The sequence below is a fragment of the Pholcus phalangioides genome, unplaced genomic scaffold, assembly GCF_987345545.1.
Source record: "Pholcus phalangioides strain wild (caught in Gottingen) unplaced genomic scaffold, Ppha-v1.0 ptg000016l_1, whole genome shotgun sequence".
NCBI classification, from domain to species: Eukaryota; Metazoa; Arthropoda; class Arachnida; order Araneae; family Pholcidae; genus Pholcus; species Pholcus phalangioides.
In genome coordinates this window covers 12,734,905-12,759,017 of record NW_028301609.1, presented here as the reverse complement: position 1 = coordinate 12,759,017, position 24,113 = coordinate 12,734,905, and the positions used below count along the sequence as shown (strand labels likewise).

Here is a 24,113-nt window from a genome sequence, read left to right as displayed (position 1 = left end):
CGGTTTTTCCCGTATTTTACACGAAGCCTACTTGAATTTTTATTCTCTATTGAAGTCAAAGATTAACATTATTTTTCAACTCAGAAATTATTTTATGATAATTACTATTATATATGAGAATATTAATCTCCCACATTTGCCATGGTGAACGTTTTTTTTTCGTGGAGTACATTTTAATCCACTGCTACTTGTAGTAATGCATCATTTCCCGCCATTGTGATTTTCCGTAATCTCAACAATATTTGGCAACTTTGTTTGGTTTTGGAGTCGTTTTTGGCGATAATTGGCGATGTCCCGTATTTCTCTCGAAGAAATATGGTCAGCCTACTCTAAGGCATCTTGTGAAGCATCTTGATCAGTGATTCTCAACGTGGGAGTAAACGCCCTCTGGGGTCGATGGAATGTTCCAGGGGGGCGGTAGAAGCTACGGGTATAACATGGGATCCTATGGGCAGGGTTGCCGTGATTTAAATCAATTTTTTTCAAATATGAAAAATTATCTGTTGTAATTGAATAAAATTGTTTATGCAGCTCTAAACTGATTTAAATTTTTATTAAATTATTTTAAATATCAATTAATTTAAATATATTTTCAAATATTTTTATAATATTATATATATATATTAATATGCATATATCAAACATACCATAGTCGTACCAATTTAGCTGATAAATGGTTACCAAAGATTTACAATGATGAAGTTAGAGAATGTAAAATTGACTTAGAAAATCAAATTACATGGCGATGGATGGATATACATAATAAATAAATTCTATGTATTATCAAACGGTGTAGTAAAGCCATCCATGTTGATATTATTCACACATCCGGCTTATCACATGCTGGAAATTATTTAGCAAATGTGGTTTTTAGTTCAGTGAAGTCAACAGAAGAGAAAACTTCTAATGTAACATATCAAGTTTTGTGCCCACATTTCAAACTTGTTAGCCGACGATTTGGTTAAAACTAATGTAACAAAGTATGTTACAAGTATATTTAGATACTTCCACAATCATTTCTAAAAGCATATCATATGTAAGGAGGAAGTGCATTGGTCTTCCTGAAGAGGTATGATGGAATACTTGTTGTGATTCTCTTGAATCTTATGTTAAAAATTCGTCAGTTGTTACCAAAGTTTGTGAAGACCACAGATCTCAGATAACATCTCTAGTGAAATCTTAAATATCGATTCAAAAAGAAATGTCAAGGACATAATTGCAATTCTGAAGCCAATAGGTAAAATTAAGGATTTTGTACAAAGGAACACACACACACAACTGCTCCATAGCTGAATGTGTATTGGCATGGAAAAAGCTGCAATTGAAGATAAAAGAAGCATCAACATCAAACAATGCAAAGGTTTTGTCATCAGAATATAAAAATATATATGAAAAATAATTAACAGATGCACACTTTGATGCATTTATTCTAAGCTCATCAGTGTTAACTTCTAATAGGGAATTAATGTCACAAAAGAAGAGAGAAATAAGGGTCTTGAATTAATCAAACAAAAATGTGACTCTGGTTTTTGGAAAAGTTGGAACCATTTTCATGCTAAAAAAATTTTTTTTTCCACCCTAAGGTTGTTGATACAATGCCTGATTTTGAGTGGTGGAATAGTTTTTAAATTGTTTTTGGTAAAGATACAATTACAGAGAGTCATATGTAATTTGTAAACACACTAACTACAGCCAAATCATTGATGCCTGTGTTGAAAGGATTTTTTCAAGGTGCAGTTCATTCCAAATAGCGAAACAGATTAAGAGTAGACAAAGCATTCAAACTAGTGTTTCTAATGAAACAAATGGACAATTATTCACAAAGGGTAAAATTATTTAATACGTGATGTAAATCTATATATTCAAGAAGTGTTTTCCTCCGTTTTTTCTTAATAAAATGTTCTGAAATATATTTCACAAGTATGATTCTTTATCTTTAGTTATAAAATACTAAATAGTCATTTTTAAATTTTTCACTATTTCAATTTTTAAATAGTCATTATTTTTGTAAGTTAAAATTTCTTTAATTTTATATTCTTTAAAGAAAGCATAGATTAATGACTAGTGTGTAAGTAATATATATATTATATATTTTACAAGATATACAGAAGACTGGATGTTGTGAAGATATTTATTATTTGAGATGTTAATTTTTTTTAATCAAGGGACCCGGGTTCGACTCCCGGTAGAGGCAGAGACGAGTTTTTTTCCTTCCTTAAAAAATTAACATCTCAAATAATAAATATCTTCACAACATCCAGAGTCTTCTGTATATCTTGTATTAACAAGTGGAGAGCGACATTCATGTCCTATTATATATTTTGTTTAATAAAATCAAAAAAATCATGATTTAAATACATAAATACAAATACAACGCCACAACAGGCAAAATGCCCAACGAGGTGGCTGATAAAAAGATGCCCATAAAAATATGGATGTCATATCAAATAAATTGATTTTTTTTTTTTTTTAAATCAACAACCCTGCCTATGGGTTAGATTGTGTTGGGGCCGATGGGAGAAAAAAAACTTCTACGTCCACCCAGAGAATTTATTGCTCTCATTACTCTCAGATGAGAATCTCATTTACAAAAAACTGGGAATCAAGAGAATTCTGAAAATTAGAAATGAGGGATTATCAGAAGCAGAAAATCCGTACATTCCATGTTCGGAAAATAAACTTTTCTGCTAAGCATTATTCGGAACTATTTGCATGGGATCAAGTGCGAGTTACTGAACCACCTATTATAAAAAATCAATAACTGGACCCACAAAAATTATCTGAACCTACTTTTCCATCTATACCGAATTTTCTGTGTCACACACAAGCAGTTGAACGGCGCGTACGACTCGTAACTGAAGCATCTCTTGCTGTTTCAACAACCGAGAGTCGTGAAGGCTTCATTCAAGCCAGAATAAAATAAAGGAGTACTCTTCCATCGTTTGAAAAAAAGTTGACTATTTTGCAAAAGTGAAATGTAAGAACAGTGGAAGCAATAGAGCCATTCTCCTGTCACCTATATCGTCAAACTAAGTTTTTTTTTATAATTTGGAACATGGTTATAGTTGTCCCCACCCCACCAAAAAAAGGGGGTTTATTTTCATCTCTCTCTATCAATCACTATATTCGGAGTGCTTGAAAAATTCTCCTTTCAACTGCCATGACAGCTGCAAATAAGCAAATATGCTTGTCAGTTATAACATATATGGAACTCTTAACTTTTGTGAGTTAATATTTGGGTTTATATATATATTTCAGTTTTGCCCCATGTACTGAATAACTTTTAAATTAGGTGTTTTTCTTTTTTTGGCGAACGCTTTTTAAAAGTCATCAACTTCGTTTATGTTTAAAAAGATTTTTATAATGTGCACTTAGAAAAGTCCTTTTTCTCGACCTTTAGGGTCCGTGAGGAACCTCAAGATATTAAAATATTTTCCTACATTGAAAGGCATCTTTTGAATACTAAGGCAACATCAATTTCTAAAAAAAGTGAAAAAACACCCTTTTTCGTTCCACCCTACTGTATATAGATACATATTTATCTATATAAATATATAAACTGAAGAGCCAAAAAAACTGGTACAGGCATGCGTACGCAAATAAAGAGAAATGGAACCAGAATACGGCGCTGCAGTCGGCAACGCCTATATAACACAACAAGTGTCTGGCATAGTTGTTAGATCGGATACTGCTGCTACAATGGCAGGTTATCGAGATTTAAGCGAGTTTGCACGTGGTGTTATAGTCGGCGCACGAGAGATGGCACATAGCATCTCCGAGGTAGCGATGAAATTTGGATTTTCACGTACGACCATTTCACGAGTGTACCGTGAATATCGGGAATCCGCTAAAAAATTAAACGACATCTCTGTGGCCGGAAACAGATCATGAAAGAACGGGACGACAGACGTGCAACCCTTCCGCAAATTGCTTCAGATTTCAATGCTGGGCAATCAACAAGTGTCAGCGTGCGAACCATTCAACGAAACATCATCGATATGGGCTTTCGGAGCCGAAGGTCCACTCGTGTACCCTTGATGACTGCACGACACAAAGCTTTACGCGTCGCCTGGGCCCGACAACACCGACATTGGACTGTTGAGGACTGAAAACACGTTGCCTGGTCTGACGAGTCTCGGTTCCACTTGCTTCGAGCTGATGGACGTGTATGGAGACAACCTCATGAATCCATGGACCCTACATGTCAACAGGGGACTGTTCAAGCTGGTGGAGGCCCTGTGATGATATGGGACCCCTGATACGTCTAGATACGACTCTGACAAGTGACAGGTACGTAAGCATCCTGTCTGATCACCTGCACCCATTCATGTCCATAGTGCATTCCGACGGACTTGGACAATTTCAGCAGGACAATGCAACACCACACGTCCAGAATTGCTACAAAGTGGCTCCAGGAACACTCTTCTGACTTTAGACACTTCCGCAGGCCACCTAAATCCCCAGACATGAACATATCTGGGATGCCTTGCAACCAGTGCCGTCTTAACGCATGGGCCCACACGGGCACGGCCCGGGGGCCTCAAGAGAAGAGGGGCCTCACAAAAATGAAATCCAGTTGAAATTTTCTAGGATTTACCAGATAGGGTCCGAAAAACCACTTGGCCCGGGGGCCCATGATACTCTTAAGACGGCCCTGCTTGCAACGTGCTGTTCAGAAGAGATCTCCACCCCCCTCTTACTCCTACGGATTTATGGACAGCCCTGCAGGATTCATGGTGTAAATTACCTCCAGCACTACTTCAGACATTAGTCGAGTCCATGCCACGTCGTGTTGCGGCACTTCTGCGGGCTCCCTACACGATATTAGGCAGGTGACCAGTGTTTTTGGCTCTTCGGTGTATATAGATGGTTTCATTTTTAATGTCAAATTTTCTCCAAGTTTCATAAAATTTGGTTGAAGACTCCACGTGTTATAAGCAAAAAAATGTGCGATGGAGATTTGAATTTATAGAAGAAATATTCATATAAAATTACACGCATTTGTGAAAATATGTGCAATTCTCATGGAAATACATTCAAACATTTAGAATAACAGGTATAATATTCTGTGGAAGTTACAAATCATTTGCAGCTTTTTTCTGATTCATGGTGGATCAAAAACACTTTTTTCTTATTTAATTTTCTGTAGATTCCCTAAACGCACTCGTGACATAATTTTAACTGGAAATTGTGAGTACAAACAGATGGTTTACATGACCAATATTTCAGAATGATTCATGTAAACTCCAAAGTGAACAACTCAGACACATGCTATATAGTGTATATTTCTCAATTCATGGAAATTCATAATTTCCAGAATCACCATATTTTATTGGAAAAAATGTTTTCAGAATTATTCAATCTTTTGAGAATTGATAGATTCTTATTTAATAAAAAAATAATTTTTGATTAAAAACTCATATTCAATAAAAAATAATAAATCACAATAAATAAAATTGTCCAACAAAATAGGATCACATGTTTGGCTCTGAGTTCCAGGATCCGTTAACATACCACTGTGTGAATCGAGATACCACAGCATGACTTGGCCATCGGGGCTTCATGTGATTTTTTTTTTGGCTCGCAATGTCAGAAAAGTTGAAGGCCGTTGCGGTAAGGGGAGGGCAAAACTCTGTAATCTAGACTCTTCGGGATCTCTGGGTGGAAAATTCAAGCATTTACCATTCTCACTTTAAAATATGAAAGAAAGATGACGGCACCAGCAAGAACACAAAACAAACACAACTCTGCAGCTTAAATGCAGTAGGGGCCACTCATACACTCAGAACACTTGTTCCGGCAGAAATTAGAATGGAATATTAAATTAATAGCAGAGGAATGTGTAGAAAGGGTATGTACGACTGAGTAGTGGTGGTAGGACAGCAAAACCATGTGTGCCTCCTCACACAAAAATCCTATTTTCCTATTTAATATCAAGTATTTTTGAGACAATAACATCAGTGTATTATCATATCTAGATCTACCACCAGACACCAAAAACGCTTATAGATTTTGTGTAATTTTTGAGATATGAGCATTTAAAGCATCTAATGTTACACAATTTTTCAGGGATGTGTGTGTGCACTTGGTACTGTCAGATGATTGTATCACATGCTGTAATATTATTTCAATATCTTTAATTCTGTTATCTTTTACAGGGAGATGCCTACGATGCTTTATGGAAATTTATAATGACCGGCAGTTCATTGCAATGCAAAGATTCTGAATTTCTTCCCTCTCATGGCTCTTGTGCATTAATTTCGAAGTCGTCTTCAGAGAAAGCATCAGCTTCATCCGACCCTGCCCCCAAGAAAGCTTGGAACCTCTAATCCCCACAACCACAGCAATAGCCCAAGCAAATACCATAATTAAAGACTACTTTGTACCAATCCTGAAAAAAGATCCAATGCTACTCAGCAACTCTTCTAATGAAAATTTCCAAACGTGTTTGATTTTGCCCAACAGACATTATTGGATAACTAAAGTGTTTGAGTCAGTGATGCATCTATCATTTTGGATATTGCTTGCTAAACATATCTGTACCGAATTCCATTCATATTCGTTGCTTTCTTTACATGTTATATGAGATTAGTCATATTTTTGAGAAAATTTACATTATTTTTCCTTCAAGAACACAAAAACCCCTTTCTTGTCAGTTTCCCATAGTACTATTTAGTAACACAATAAATTTCAATTAGGAATAAATTTCAACCTTAAAAATGATACAATTTCTGCTTTGGCAGAATCATTAATTGCATTCTCCAACATTAGTAATATTTGGCAATATATTAATGATTTCCTGCTGAATTAAAATCAATTACACAAATTTTGTCGATAGGATTTGGTAAAAAAGTAGGAAAAGTAGGACAAAAATGAGAAAGTAGGACGAAAGTAGGAAATTTTACCAAAAAGTAGGATGAGTGGGAGCCCTGGTTCTATCAATGTAAGTATTTCAAACTGAGACTTTAAAGAAAATGACTTCTTCCGCTCCCCACCACACAGGCTTGAAAAAAATTATAAAATTCAATGTGTTTAATTGCAACTCCAACTCTATAAAAAAATATATTTCAATATAACACACTTGAGGGAAAAATAATTAAATCGTGCATTACAAATCACTTAAAAAAATAAAATTTAGTGGAATATTATCTTTGCAGTGACATTGGATAAAAAATTGCAACAAAATCTTTGACTTGGGAACATTTCCCATCTTGGACTTCTTTTTTGGCAGTAGACAATTTGAAACCAGCAGCTTTTGGTTTTAAATTTTGTTTCTCTGCTTTATAAGCGTTTTCAAAGTTGCCACAGGGATATTTAACTGTTTTGCAAAATCGACTGCTATCATGAATTTAAAATTCTCGTTGGATTCTTCTAAAATTTCCAGTTACATTTTTTAAAGAAAGCACTTTTCGTTTTGACGATATTACGAACGGCAGACATTTTGACACACGCCCAGCAAACAAAGTACCATAACGAAAGAATTCCACAGGAAACTATGAAAACTTATTGTGTATGTGTATTGTATGTCTCTCTTATCGGCAGAGCTGTACCCTCCAAATGCTTACAATGTATAGACTTTCTTACCCTTCAAGGATAACGCTGAAAACATAGGAAGAAAAATCCTAAAAGAACATATGCCCGTCAAAACAATTGAAACCTATTTCTTTTGGGCTTACTGCGTCTGCATATTCTCAGAAACAAGCAAAAAACAAATCACTTCAGAATCCACTCTAAATGACCATCAGCTGGCTATTTTCGAATATGTCAGCAATCATTCTAAAATTATGGATGTTGCAGTGACAATATGTAAGAACTATAGCAGCAACACGGTTTCACTGCATACAAAAATTGTGCGCATTTGATGAACGTTTTTTCAAAAGATCTGGTGTCAAAGTGGAAAATGTCGAGTAACTGAGGTTTCGCTGTGAATAAATGAATTATTTTAAAATTAAAATGTATAGGAACATGTTGCGACGGAAGCTCATCATAAAACGTGAAAATCACATAACTGTATACCAAACAACGTATAAATGAGGTTCTACTATATTTCTCTTTTTTTTCCCCCCCTTCACTCTCTGTGTTGTAATTAACCATATGTTGTTAGAATGATGTCACTCTTTGACTCTAGGGTTGTGGGATTTTGGGAATTTCTAATTTCATTCTTAGCCTGTATTGTCGTTCAAAATATTAATACAGTAGACTCTTGGTAACTCGACATCTATTATTCCCTTGGTTGGCACAATAATAATTTCAATGTAGGGAAACCTCTCTAACTCAACTCATGTTTGGCTTAACTCTGCTTAAGTCGACTATGATTTTTGTCCCTTCACTATGGCTGGTTTTTACAATTGGCCTTCTGTTACCAGTTCTAAGAATTTTTTGACATTGTTCATGGGTACTTTAACAATCCTTTGTTCTCTATGATGGGTCCCCTTTTCTGCATCGGGGGCGTGTATGTGAAGAATGAATGTTTGAAACCTGTTGGCCGGCTTATCATTTTAGTGGAGTTTCCAAAAAAAAAGGTCTTTCATTCTTTTCATGGTCAAAAAAAAAATGTGGATATTGTCAACATCCAATAGGGATAAAAATCTTATCTATTGTGAGTTTTGATATCGTCTATTGTAAAGAATGTTTTTGGTGGAACTCAGTTTCACGATTTCTTGGAAAAGGAGTAAAAGAAAAAGAGCTTGAAATTTTGAAAAAACTAGAATCAGGTAAAACTCGCCAAAAAATATGGAGTTGCACGGAACACTGTTTCAACATTTGCCAAAAATAAGGAAAAAATTTTGTCAGCATTTGAATCTTCTTATGAACCAAGCAGAAAACGCATAAGAAAATCAGACCTCGGTGACGTAGAGGAAGCAACTCTTTTGTGGTTTAAATTCGCTCGATCTCACTCAATCCCATTATCAGGACCAATAATTCAAGAGAAAGCAAAGGATTTCGCAAAAAGTCTCAATCAAGGTGATATTACTGCGAGCAGTGGATGGTTGACCCGATTCAAACAGCGCCATGGCATTGTTTTTAGGAAAGTTTGTGGAGAGAGCATATCTGCATCTCAAGAAACTGTTAAAAATTAGAAGAATGATATTCTGAAACCAATGATAGAAGGGTATAAAGATGTAGTGTTTAATTGTGATGAGACTGGTTAGGTAAAAGGCGAAAAAAATAAACCTAACACTTGCCTTCAGAGGCGAAAAATGTGAAGCAGGTAAAAAAACACAAAAATCGTTTGACAGTTCTTTTGGCTGCTAACTCAGACGGTTCTGAAAAATTGAAACCGTCAGTTATCGGAAAGTCAAAAAAACCGCAGTGCTTTAACAATTTAAAACTCTTCCTGTGGACTATGATGGCAACAAAAAGGCATGGATAACATCAGAGATTTTAGAACAATGGTTGAGGAAGTTAGATAGAAAATTTTCAAGTGAGTAAAGAAAAGTTTTATTTATTTTTGATAATTGCACTGCTCATCCAAATAAATAAAACTTAATTTCAAAATAAATAAAACCAAAATAATAAATAAAAAATTATGCTTTATACCACCTAATTCAACAGCAATTTCACAACCACTGGATCAAGGAATTATCCTAAGTATGAAAACTTTTTACAGAAAATTACAGACCAAAAAAATTTGTGGATGTTGGAATAGATGCAAAAATTTCTGTTTTAGATGCTATTGAAATGATTGATTCTGCATGGAAGTCAGTCACGAGTGCCACGATTCGGAACTGCTTTCGTCATGTTGGTTTTTGTTCCGAGTCTTTGGAAAACGATAATTTAACCAAATATTCCTCTCAAATTATGTGTGGAGAAAGCATAAATAATGCTACAGGTGATTTTATAGAGGATGAATTTGTGAACGTTGACTTTGATCTTGTAACTTCAGGACTTTTAGAAGACAATATTCTAGAATCAATCAAAGAGGAAGTGCTTCATGTTTCGAAGAAATAGAATCAGAAAGTTCAGATGAAGAAGTATCTGCACCATCTCGCCATGATGCATTAAAAGCTGTAGATGTGATACATCGATTCCTACGCACTCAGGAAAAAGCCAAACAATTGGATAAATTGGGATAAACTGAACACTATAGAAGAATTTTTGTTTTCTCTGCGGAAAGAAAAACAAATGTACTTGATTATTTTTCATGAGGTAAATTTTTTTACGTTTTGATTCTATTATGAAACAACCCTGAATTAAAATTTATAAGAGAATTAGCATTTTATTTAATCAAATTGTTTGAATGCATATAATTACATACACAAACGATCGGACAAAAATTTAGAACGAAATCCTGCTAACTCGACATGTTTGTCAATACTTTTAGGGTGTCGAGTTACCGAGTCTACTGTACTTACAATTTTTTGAGTGACACATGACCAGATATTTTATATTTTTGTGCATATTCAAATAAGTAGAATTAGTGGTAATTTTTTTTAAGCTTTTTGAAAATTACACCTTCCCCCAAAGCAGAATGTGCCAAAATCGGCAACGTACGTCGCAGAACAATTTGGAAGAACTTTGGAAGAAAAAGGGCAAAACCACACTATTACATGTATGAGGATTTTTACTGCAGAACATTTCCAGTCAGCTGAGGGCTCATCGCAGAACAATGCGAAACATTCTGCTTTGTGGACACCTTCCAACCCTTTCCTTGTTAGAAATAGTCATTATATTAAGTACAAGTCAGTTAAGTATAAATCAGTCATTATATTAAGTACAATAGTCTGAATTGAAAAAAAATTATGATGGCTTGATATGGTTATAAAATTGTACCCACAATTGTCTTAGAATGTATTTACATCATTTTCACAAGCGATTTTACAAATTTGCTATACCTTGCACGAGTTCTTCCCAACAAGCTCTTACAAAAGGGGGAACAAAGTAGCCCCAGACTACATAACTTTTTTTTTACATGTGAGATTAATGGACTATTAAAGAAGGAAACTGCTGTTAGAAATGATATTTTTGATAATATTGAAAAGTAATGTTTTGCATTACCGTTTCCCCTCATAATTTATATTTTTGTCAAGGACTGTTTAAGAGTCTGTTGTTTTTCAATTGTGATATTTTACATCTGACATTAAAAAAAAACTTGGAAAAGTTCTTTTTCCTCACGATAGCATTCATCTTTCTGGCGTCAGTGATTTTTTCGAGTGAATTCAATAGAATGAACATCATTGTCGGCACAAATATTTATAAGTACAATGAAATCTTGATACAACCAGATTCAGCAGGCTAAGAAAAAAATATTGTCCTAGAGGGACTATTATTACATCAAGAGGCAACAGCATCGATACAAGCCATCAAATTAATGTTACTGTGATCTCTTTTAAATTATTGTTGATATTATTACCACAAAATACACATTGAGCATTTACTGACCATAAAAAATTAATCAAGTTAGGCGTTGCATACAATTTTACCCTTACAGCAGCAATCCAGAGATCTCTCATCAAACTTATTCTGCTTTATTTTAGTGACACTGAAATATCTCTGGTTCTTAACACGCTTTTATTTCCGATGCAACTTATAACGCACAGATCAGGGAAATTTTAAAAACTGCTTAAAGCGATTACTTGTCACTGAAATTTTCCGTAGTAAACAAACTAAGTTTTACAAAGTGATGAGGCTAGAGAAGAAAGAAACAATGAAACCCAATGAAAATTGTTCATAACTTCATGAAGGTGCTGCTTTAATAGCTAAAAATAATAATTCTTTCCCTATACTTGGATTACACAGCTGACACTCGATTTTATGAACCACATGTTTTTATGAACTAGTCTTCTGGTCCACAGTAATAAACCATTCCTACAAATGTCTTTCCCATTAACTTTTGATTCTACAAACTAATTATTCAAGTCCGTATGGGTCCGTAAAATTAAGCGCCGACTTTATTGCTAAAATGAGCATTGCTGTTTTATACACTCCAGTGTATCCACATCAACAAGTCCGAATTTTAACATGTGCGCTGCAAGATTAAAAATATGTAGTATACATATATATACTCTGTTTGAGGAGCATTTCTTATTTAAGGGACAAAAAGACTGGTTCCACTATGTATGTAACTTTTGACCCCTGAGCATACAAACATACATGTTGCTTTTTCTCGCTTTAGATATACTTTTTTTACCCTCTGGGAGGTTATTTCCACAGAAGTGTAATTTGGGGACCAACCCCTTCTTTTAATTTTAATTTTACTACCCCTAATTTCTTTTATTCCCCTTCCTTAAGTGGATAGGGGCTGTATTCCCATCACATTTTCAAAGTTCAACTATTTTTTCAAGGATGGAATTAACCGCACTTTTGTTTGGATCATATCCACTATGAAATGGATACCTTCCACTTTGAGAGAACCAAAATCAATGGAGCGAGTCCGTTTGCAATGATTAATTATCATTAATTAATGCATGTAATAAACAATTTTTTTTCTCTCAAATTTTGAAGAAAAAATTACCACATCCTGACTGCGATATTTGTTTCTCGTGTGAATCAATATATCACTATAGTGTGCGAGAGCTGTGGTACCCTATCTGTAGAAGTCTGGTAATACACATTTTAAACATAAAAGAATTAGCACAATTCTATCAATTTCAGTGTCACAATTTCATGTGGATACAACCCCCCTTATAACTTCAGACCATTCATTGTAGAAAAACAGAAAAAAGGCCTATATTTTGTCGACCCCTAGTTTCCCATGTGTGGAAATGCACTGTGTGCACCCATACACTTGAAGTTAACACTGAACTCCCGAGGTTAAAAAAAAAAAAAGATTGACAATGAGAAAAAAAAAATATTTGTTAGTACTGGGTCTGAAAGGGATAGTGGTAGTATGTTATTATATATGAATAGTGTTTCATTAGTTGCAGTATGAAGAAAGAACATATATATAAAACATTAAACAACCTTTATTTTCCACAATGATACACATGACAAGTGGACTAACAAAAAGTGAGAAACAAGTACTGTGTGTGACTGAATTGAATAACCAAGTTCTTTCAACTTCAGCGTCACTTTTTAGCTACATTTGAGCTCCCAATTGGTGATCCTGTCAGAAACACAAATATGACGTTTTTATGGTAAAGAGATGTAGAATAAGTGAAGAGAATTATGTGAAATATTCTAAATTTATTATGGGGATTACCATTAAGGTTAAACTGGTAATAAAGCAATTTATAAATCACCATATTAATACCTTAATTATATATTAATACTGTTAATTTTATAAAGACACTGGCTTGAAATAATTAAACGATAAAATCAATGCATACTTACATCATACAAAAAACATTGAGTAGAGATATGCTGCAACACATATATACGTTAAAATTTGTGGTTGAAATGTACTTTTAGGAGGTACTTGATGTTGACTTGACTGACATCATATACAATGTATCTGTCATGATGGTTAAAGAAAATATCTGTAATTCAATCAAAAATAAAATAAAAAATGAAGCTTCAATTTTTTTTTATGTTCAAGACAACAAAGTTTTGAAAAAAAAAAAAAATTGGCCTGATAAATACATTCTTACTCATTAACAAGATTCAGGGCTCCTGGCAAAATCTGCTTGATCATTTTCCTGACCAAAACTACTATAGCAAAAAGTTTTCAAAATCAAAACCTTCCAAATATTTATCAGAATTTTTCCCATTCATCAAATATTTTATGTTTCCCCTGACTTTCTAGGTTGCATGGAACTCGGAGTAAAAAAAAAAAACACCAGTGCAATTTCACACAAAAAAATAAAAGGATACTCGTTGTACAGCAATGATGAATTTTTGACAGATGCCTTGACAGGTTTACCACATGGAATCTCAACTCCATTCCTAACAATAGTTTGTTTAGGATTTGGTTGTGTTGCCCCCATACCTAAATAACAAGAGCGTGTAAGAAAACATAACATTTGCATGCAAACTAACTGTACTTTCACAGACAACCTCTCGAAATAATAAATGTTACCTTTTGTACTATGTTTATCTTTCGGTAGTTTGATAGAAGGATCAGCTTGCATTTTTTCAACTCTGAAAAATTAGTGAAAAAAATTGAACAAAAGACACATTGTAAAATATTTTTGTCATACAGTTAATATTGCAATGGGTGCATTGTACATGCTGTGTATAGTCCATCACCGGTTGGTAAAGCATTAAAATTTATATTTAATAGGATTTGCTAATAATAGGCACTTTAGAAATAATACGATCTGAATTAGGGAAAATATTTTTCGGTTTTCCAAAGTTTTACCAAATAAAATTGGGTAAAATATATATTATAAATTTGGGGCTCACCCACCTTAAAACAAATGCCCATATTGCTCATGTAAAAATAGAGCCTGAACCAAAGGATATTATCACAATTGCAATAAAAACCATAATTTAGGCATATTCTGATTTTATCTCAGATATAATGCGCCTGATCATTTCTTAAATTTGGAAGTTCAAAAGATGTGTCAATTATACATAGGCAATTCATTAGACTAAGTGTTTCTCAAAGTTGGAAATACCACCCCTTGAGGTTGATATACATGGTAGAAGCTGCGGGTATAACATATGACCTTATGAGTTGGGGGAATGAGAAAAAAAATTCTGAAGAGGGGGCGCCATGCAGCAAATAGTTTGGGAACTCTGCACTAGACAGACAAAAATCTGATCATCCCATTCACTTTTTGAAATAGAAACATATGTTTATACAAGGATCCAACTTTTGACTGTTTTCTTTCAACAGCACTCTTGCTGTTGAAATATAGCTATACTAACTATAATATCCGGTGTTGCTTGGGTTTTCTTCAAACTTTACTGGGTGGGGGCCTCGAAAAAGTGACAACCCGTTACAAAGGAATGGACTATTATACATAATACTGGCAGCATTAAAGTGACAAATGACTGTAAAGGCATATGCATGTCTGACACGCATTGTTAGGGAACCAAAGTAAACATACCGAAAGTGATTTCTAAATAAAGTGTGAAGTTTAATTTTTCAATCAAATTTTTGGTAAAATATGACCAAAATGTTTAAAAAAAATTGTTTAAAAATTAGTTTAAAGTCTGGTGTCCTGATTTTTTATTTTTTTTTATTTTTTTTTAATCAAAGAAAGTAAGCAAGTGTAGATGAAAAACCAGCTATAGAAATATAGCAGTAAGGATAGAAGGAGAAAAAGAAAGTGATGGATATATCACTCAGTAGAACAGGATTTTATATTGTAAATATGTAAAAGTACTAAACTAAATAAATGAAAGTCAGTGTGAGGATGTGTGTGCAAGAAAAATATATCCCCTTTTATTTTCAACTACAGTTTCTACAATATCTTGAAGAAATATTCCAGAATTTAGAAATTTTCCTGACTTTCAATGATTGTGACAGATCCCAGACCACAATTTCCTCCCCCCAACCGAATTTTCAGGTTGTAGGAAGCCTGTTATAAGGGATATAGGGCTTTAGCAATGTTATGATTATTGACAGTGTCTTCTTCACTGTCAATTACCATAACATTCCTAAAGCTCCTATTCAGCTAATACGCTCAATGATTTGTTTTCTCTAAGTATTGCTGATGAGCATACGTTTACACATTTCCAGTGTTGCTTTACTTACACCATTCATTTGTTATTCATTTTATAATTTGTGTTAATTGCATTTTTAATTGGGTTGTGTATTTTTGAAATATATGACATCCATATTTTTATGGGCATCTTTTTATCAGCCACCTCGTTGGGCATTTTGCCTGTTGTGACGTTGCATTTGTATTTGTAATTTATCCAAATTTGAGGTGTTACCCGATTGGTTAATACCATTTGATAGCTGAATAGAGGGGAAATTAACTTTAACAGTGAAATCTGGTTTAATTGTTCATTTCAACAATTAAGGTGAGAAGGTGAGTGGTGGTTGAGTGGTCATAGTGGCCTGACTTGCATCAATAAGTCTCGGGTTAGAACCCCACTGGTGCCATCATGGTGGTCAGCTGAAGTTGGTTTTCTGTGGTTCCCAATTTTAAGCCAATCTCCCCGTGAAAAAATCTCGACAAAGAGAGCAACAGGCCTACAAATGGCACAAATATTCAATCATTACTTTTTATTCACTTCACTTCTGAAACAGATTGGCAGCACTGAAAAATCTGACATGACACTAGATATGCACTTACACTTCCGGCGCAACTCACTCGGTAGTAAATTGACCATGGCGCTAGACCTGAGTCGTGCTTGGTTTGAAATAAAGCAAAAAAATTGTGGTGTATATATTTTAATAATTTTCCTCAAGTTCCTAGGAAAATAATAACCGTCATTCTGGATAGGACTCAACACTACATTACTCAATTTTGCGTCTGTATCGACAAACAAATTACTGTTTTGTCAGTTATATGAAATACTTTTCTTTGATGTTTCTTCTCTTTACTTCGTCTTAATAAGGTTAGACAGTACTATTTAGAACAGAAAATTCAGAGAAAAATTATGAAGTATTTAGAGAGATTTTTTTAATTGAGTTATATGAAATATGATATAGGCTTACATGTTTCCAAGGGCCACTTCACACAGTAACAGCAAGCCAGTAGGATTTTGCTTGTTAGTGTAGCAATAGTTTGCACTTTTTGACACCATATCTGCAAAGTAGATACCTTTCCCAAACATGTAGCCAGTCTGGAAATAAGAATTGTTGGTGTTGAATAGTCAAATTATTTATCATAAGAAAATTGTCAACTGCCATTCTTTAATCTCTTACCAGGTTGTTTGTTACATAAAAGAATTTAAGGCAAATCAGTTATTCCGCAAAAATTATTTCAGTTAAATCTACAAATATTATTTTTATGAAAAAAAATATGACAGAATTTCTGTTGATGCATTCAATTATTGCAGCATTCATATAGTAAAATAAACAAATGTCAAACTGAGGTGAAAACTTAATACTTTATGCTTTAAATTTAACATTATTGTCTCAACTATGTTTTACTTTTTTGAAGCATTTCACATATCTGCACCTCACAACCATACTGTTGCATGGTTCATACTTGACATGATAGTTAGGTTTTGAGGTACAGATATGATTCATTGATTTTTCTTTTCATTGCATGAAATCCAAAACGATCAGGCAGATAGATACTTGGAATACACTTTACAGAAAGTCATTATAACCCAACAATACTAACTAAAATAAAAACTGAATGTTAACCACCTATACGTCAGCCTTTGAGACACAGTATTCTAAGATTAATATCGATAATATAGACAGTGTTCAACCTTTTTTTATCCCAAGGCACACTTGAACATATGTTTGAATTTCTGCAGCACCCTTCCATTGAGAATTCAAAAATTAAACTTTTGATTTTTTTAATAATCAATCATGAATTAATTATCATTAATTATTAAATCACAAATTAATTTATTGCTATTTATAATAAAAAAATAATTGAAATTAATGAAACAAAACTGAATTAGGTTTCTGAACTGAGAGTTGTAGAATATTTTCTGTTTTGGACAGGAACACTCATAAAGCTTCTTCCAATTATTTCAACTATGATCGGTTTTTATTTCTAATGAAGTCAAATCTCAATAAGTTGAATGTGCAGCGGCTGACAAAAAACTTCGAGTTATCATTAGTTTGAGTTATCGGAAGTTCAGATTTCAAAGTGGGGAGAGAAGAGAAATTTGTTAAAATAACAGTGCTATTCACGGATACTGCAGAGATGGCACTAACACACTATGCCAAAAATTTCAGAAAAGGATGCATAACAATTTGGTTCTCTAGTACTAGACCATAGTTTCCCAAACTTTGTTCCATATCGCCCTCTTCTTCAGAAATTTTTTCTCTCATCCCCCCCACTCAAGCGACCCCCATAGGATCCTAAGTTAAACCAGTAGCTTCTATAGCCCTGGGGCCATTCCATCGCCCACCAGGATGATAATGCTCACTTTGGGAAACACTGTACTAGACAATGAATGTAAAAGAACCTAGTTATAAGCTGCTAAATTAATCATTTTTTTAATGAACCTTTGGATTAAACATGTTTTTAGAAATGAATTATTTGATTCACAGAGATATTGGTGAATGATGATGGAGTGGAGGGCATTTTTATCGAGAGGGACCCACTTTCACTCAAAAAATGACCCAGATTTAGCCAATAACCTGGAGCCTGGGACCCAGATAAATTAGAGGACAGCTGCATCTTTTTATCATGTAAAACATGTGAAACTACTGGAAATAAAAGAAATTCAAAAAGATAATAAATTGTGATTAAATTATAACTTAAGTTCTAATTTAATCACATTTAATTATTGAATGAGAAAATTTATAAATAAACTAGTTGTACAAAAAGTATTATGGAAAAGGAGGCATACGTGTATAAAGGACATAATACATGTATAAATAGAACGACATAATACGTGTATAAATAGAACGACTTATAAATAAAAAAATTCATGCATGTTTATTTTCCGTCAAAAAAATGCTGTGATTTTTTACTACCTCTCTCCCTTTTTCATCCTTCTTGAGAAAGTCATTCACTTTTTACAAACAGACAAATGAATCTGCTAAATTCCGTCGCTAAATGCTGAACTCTATTTTTTGAATTTCTCCCATTCCCAAAAAATTTGACTTAATGGAAAAAAACTAAGTTAAGGAAAAGTTTTAACAGTAAAAAGTTCTGGAACTGAGTGAAAACTTCAACAGACATTCTAGGTATTGGATTTCAACTTATCGCGAATTGACTGTATTGTTTATCACAGAAATTTTGTTTTGGTAAAATTCAAAATGTGTCGATTCCCAAATTAAAATCTATTACTTACAAAATGAAATTAAAATTTATACTATTTCTTAATTGCTAGTTGAGATCCTCTGGCATTTCTCTCACAATTTTATTTTTATACTGTGACCTTTTCAGTAACATTTTGATTCTAACATTTGCACACTTCAAACCAGTGATTCCCAAACTTTTTGACTTAAGGAGGGATTAAAAAAAGCTATGTAAGATCCTCCCCTGCATCTTTTTTTTTTTTAGTCAACTAAATTTACAGATTAATTTCATTTTACTGGAGTGGCCACAAAGCCCCAAGGGTGTGAACCACTGCCTTAATCAATGGAATTTCTTAATCTGGAGAAAATACTCAAGAACATCAGGCTGTAGATGCATAAAAATAGTTTTCCTAAACTTTTATGTAATAAATCAAACTTTATGACAAAAAATTTCAGCAAGGACCTCATAAGACTTTAAACCTCTGTAGTTCAAACGTTTCTACTGTATTTTAAATTTTAACCCTTTCTTTCTAAAAATTTTAATAGTCTTGTCTGGGCCTTAGTTTGGTAAAAACATTCAGATGTTTTCATTATCATGATATACATCATATGATATGGTACTCATATAGTGTCTCAATTTTTGTTTAGACATTCGACTTTGGGGTTTCGAAAAAAGGTTTAATTTTGCCTGAATTTTTTTGCGCCACATTTACGATCATCTCATGACAAAACCTGTTGAAAAACCCTGATATAAGAGGAAAGAGATTTGACAAAGTCCTTGTGGATTTTCCTGTTCTCAGTTAAGAACCAATGCACTAAACAAGCACTTTGTAAAACAAGTCTTTCACGAAACACAAACGACGCTCAACTGAACAACGGTGGCGGCAGATGGTCAACACCTGCCGCTACGCATGTGCAGCGTTTTGCTTCACCAGTGTTGCAGATCGGCTGTTCTGACTTCATTCAATGAACTTTATTGTCAGAGGTTGTATTAGTCTACAGTAAAACTGTTAGATTAAAACTGATTGTTGAGCAATGCAAATTGGCTGTTCAGAGCTGCTGGTCACATACCCCCTGGACGATTTTAGTTTCCTTGCAACATGCCATGTACAGCAGTTGATACACTAGCACTACTAAAACCACCACAGCAATAACTTCAGTGACAATATCAAACAAAACAATAACTGTAACATGAACTTTAGATTTACCACAGGGGCTTCTGCTGGCGCAATTCTTAGACCTTGAGAAAGAATGCCAGCAAAGTTTGTAAGACGTGACCCATGCCAAAGCAACTTCTTGTTATCCATATCTTCACTTTTTTTCTTGTACCTGTCTATTTCACCATGTCTATTGATTTTGAATACCTGCAAAAATCAACATTTAAAGGAAAAAAATTGAAAGCTATTTTATGTTATGTAAAGAATACGCTGTCGTACAAGTTTTATTGCAAATAATTCTAAAGTAAATATTTTTATCCTAAGAGATTGAAAAAAAAATTGTTTAAAATTGTGTCATAACTAGAGTCCAGATTATATGCACTAAAAATGACAAAATATGCTCGAAAAATATGTAAATATGCACTTAAAAATTCAAAAATACGCACTTAAAATACAAATTGTGCATTAAACACCCAGAATATGCATTAGAAATCTTGAAGTCAAAATTCCAAACTATGTACAAAAATGAAAAATATGGATTTAAAAAAAATCACCATGCAAAAAAAAAGCAGATGTGTTTTTAAAATGCATTGTTTCTATTTCTTAGTGCATATGAATTCATTTACAGAGAAACATAACCCCTCATATATATGTATATACCGCATATGCAAGTGGTAAGAAAGAAAATATTTTCTGAAATTAAAAGACAAAACTAAAAGGAGGAGTATTTGTAGGTCCTCAAATAAGAAAACCATCAAGTTATTTTGTTTTTATATAGAACTCACTGCACCGCAATCTTTATCTGCAACAAAGGGTTTTTTACTAGGGGAACCACAAACCTCAAAATTACCAACAGCTTATTCAAGACTTACTCTGTTAGTACAAAAATCTTGGTCATCAAATATTTCCAAAAATACATTTTGAATTTTTTCCCTGATGATCTGAAAGCAGAAAGTGATGAATAATGCGAAAAGGTTCAACCCAGACATTCAAACTAAGGAGGAAGGCAGGTCAGATTTTTCAATGGTGAGTGATTACTGGTGATTTTGCAGAAAAAAGACAGCACGATACAAGAAAAATAAAATAAAATACTGGAAAAATGTGTATAAATTTTGTTTTTTCTATATACATGTGAGCACTATGAATATTATGTTTGTGTGAAGAATGTGGGGTTTTTTTTTTTGCTATTCCATATATAATGAAGTATTTAGAAGACACCAACGAATAAGGCAAATACACAAAAAATAATAAAAGTCCTAATGCATTTCAATACCAATGGGTGCCGTCTTCAGAGGAAAAATTTAACCACTAGTTTCGCTGACAGTGTTTCCCATTTGGGTTGCATAACAAATCTTCACGCTCGGTTGCTCAGCAAAAGAAGTACGTCTGTTCACTTCAAACGTCGTGGTCAGAATGAAGCTGTGAGCCTGCGTGAGATACTGATGCAGCGTCCTGATTGGACCTTTGCGGAATAGTGCTATCTGATTGATCCATTCGAATTTTTCTTGTAATTCAAGCTCAAAATGAATTTAAGCCATGGTGTTGCGATCGGGGGTATAGATTTATTATCATTCACTATTATATTTTTGAAGGCCCGAATATATGTGCTTTCGTAGAAATCTAGATCAACTGTGGACTTGACTTTGTGAAAAACTCTCGCTTCTTGAAATTTTAATTTGTGGCCTTCTTGCCAACAGTGAGCGGCGATGGTCGATTTTTCACATTCCTGATTCTTAACACAGCGAGCGTGTTCATTTAATCTTGCTTTTATGGGTCTCCTTGTCTGTCCTATATAACCAAGAGAGCAATCACCACATGGAATGTAATAAATGCCCCATTGTTTATTCTGCTGTTCGAACATTCCCATAGGTGGTAGTATCAGTTGTCTAGAAAGACGACTTAAAACCCACAATTTTTCACAACCTGAAGTAGAAGAAATTTGCAATCTCACCTTCACATGTATCTCACAAACAGCCTTCAGTTTCGATGACAGATGGTCTAGCAATGGGCAATCCCATCTCGCCGATTTTGTGTGATATATATATGGACGACTTTGAGAGTAAGCTATTGAACGTTGTGCCCTTCTCATTTTATCGAAGATACGTGGACGATACTTTTGTGCTTTGGGACGGCTCTAAAGATGACTTGGAACAATTGTTACTCGTTATGAATGACATAGACCCTCATGTTCAGTTCACAGCCGAATTCGAAACTAACAATGAACTCTCTTTCTTGGACGTATTAGTAAGAAAACAGAAATCACAGTTCCAAACCTCGGTCTATCGTAAACCTTTCGCAGTCTCATTACCACCTCATTTCAGATCTTGCCATCCTATGCAACAGAAACTTTCGTCTTTTCACACCTATGTAGCGAGAGCATTTAACATCTGTTCAGATCGGAACACTTTAGACCATGAACTTGAAACCATCAGAGCAATTGCGATAGACAGGGGGTTCAACACCAAGATTGTTGACGAATTAAGTAGAAAATTCTTGAAACCGGCACGAGAAACCACTCTAGAAAATATTACAGAGAGATCACTCAGAGAAAGTGTAGTCATACCCTACGATCCAATACTCTCACTGAAGATCAAACCGCTTCTTAAAAAGTTTAATCTAACAACCATAGATGTGCCCACTAAAAACTTTGGTTTCATGCTCCCTAAAGATGCTATACCGCAGAATAAACAATGGGGCATTTATTACATTCCATGTGGTGATTGCTCTCTTGGTTATATAGGACAGACAAGGAGACCCATAAAAGCAAGATTAAATGAACACGCTCGCTGTGTTAAGAATCAGGAATGTGAAAAATCGACCATCGCCGTCAAAAATATACTAGTGAACGATAATAAATCTACATCCCCGATCGCAACACCATGGCTTAAATTCATTTTGAGCAGGAATTACAAGAAAATTCAAATGGACCAATCGGATAGCACTATTCCGCAAAGGTCCAATCAGGACGCTGCATTAGTATCTCACGCAGGCTGTGGTGGTCGAGTGGTTATAGTGCCGGACTCGTGATGCGAACCCCACAGTGGTGGTCGGCTGAAGTTGGTTTTCTGTGGTTCCCAACTTCAAGGCGCAAATGCGAGCCGATCTCCCCTTTAAAAAGTCTCGCCACAGAGAGCAACAGTCCTACAACGTTACAAATATTCAATCATTACACTTTACTCATAGTTAGTAAAACTGGGGGCAGATGACAGCACTACACATAACAAGCATTACACAGAAACAAACTTTACGTCAGGTTGCACTACACGTACACGCACATTCCCGCATGTACCGATTTGTTGGGGGGGTTCCGCGGGGGGGGGGGGGGTGCATGTGTGGTGTAGCAGTAGTAGGTAGGGGCTCGGGGATCCATGATGTTCTTAAGTCAGCCACCTCGTTGGGCAATTTGCCTGTTGTGGTGTTGTATTTGTATTTGTATTATTTGTATTATAAAATAATTATCTCAATAAATGTATTATAATTTGTTATTAGAATATGACAATTATAGAATAACTATTACTATTAGAATAATAGCAATTATCTCCATTTTCAAGACGTGTAAGTTTTTCATAGTGTGTATTTTAAAAAATGACCATCATGCATACTGAAAAACTGCATGTGATTAAGATTTTACATTCATATTTGAATTTGGCACCGCAAAATTGGTCGATAAAAACTTATTTCACTCGTTATAAAAAAAATGTTAAACATTATTGATCAGCGTTATTCACCCTTTCTATTGTCAAACCATTGATATAATGGCTTTTTGTGAGACACAAATCCCCCAAAAATAAAAATCAATGCCCAATAGCCATTTTCCTCACAGTGTTACAGACCCTTACAAATCGGTAAAAAGTGTAGGTGGCATTCAGATTTCCTCAGAGCCAAGAAATTTTTCTCACAAAAATAAAAATAAAAAGAATAAAATCAATTCTTCCACACTCCACCTCTCCCCACTTTTCAATTTTCAAGGTTTTGGTGTTTAGTGACCTTTTCCCCAGTTAGTAGACAGACATGAATCCTGAAAATTTTGTGTTGCCCTGAAGTTCCAATTCAATCCCACACAAAATATTTTAGGTGACAATTCCCTTTTTTTCAGTCACTATGGCAACCTGGGATTTGTAAAGCCCTGTGTTATACAGTGCTAAACATCAACGAAAATTGGGCACGTTTTAGTTTAATATTGAATTAAAGAAAGAAATGGCTGGAATCTACACAGCAGAATATGCTGAAAACTGAAGTACATC

At 34.4% G+C, this 24,113-nt stretch overlaps 1 protein-coding gene and 1 pseudogene across 1 annotated transcript in view; one reads left to right on the top strand and one right to left on the bottom strand.

Annotated features, from left to right (window-relative positions):
• Positions 1 to 6,329, top strand: part of LOC149075077 (constitutive coactivator of peroxisome proliferator-activated receptor gamma-like) — a 32,130-nt pseudogene extending 25,801 nt beyond the window's left edge.
• A 6,558-nt stretch (positions 6,330 to 12,887) lies between these two features.
• Positions 12,888 to 24,113, bottom strand: part of Parp1 (Poly-(ADP-ribose) polymerase) — a 68,871-nt gene continuing 57,645 nt past the window's right edge. The window contains exons 19-24 of the mRNA XM_089245632.1: positions 19,921 to 20,076; positions 16,496 to 16,623; positions 13,958 to 14,019; positions 13,753 to 13,867; positions 13,273 to 13,393; positions 12,888 to 13,045 (exon numbers count right to left, since the gene is read on the bottom strand). Of these exons, the coding sequence (XP_089101758.1) occupies positions 13,321 to 13,393; positions 13,753 to 13,867; positions 13,958 to 14,019; positions 16,496 to 16,623; positions 19,921 to 20,076 (534 nt within the window). The 3' untranslated portion in view covers positions 12,888 to 13,045; positions 13,273 to 13,320. The remainder of the gene's footprint in view (positions 13,046 to 13,272; positions 13,394 to 13,752; positions 13,868 to 13,957; positions 14,020 to 16,495; positions 16,624 to 19,920; positions 20,077 to 24,113) is intronic.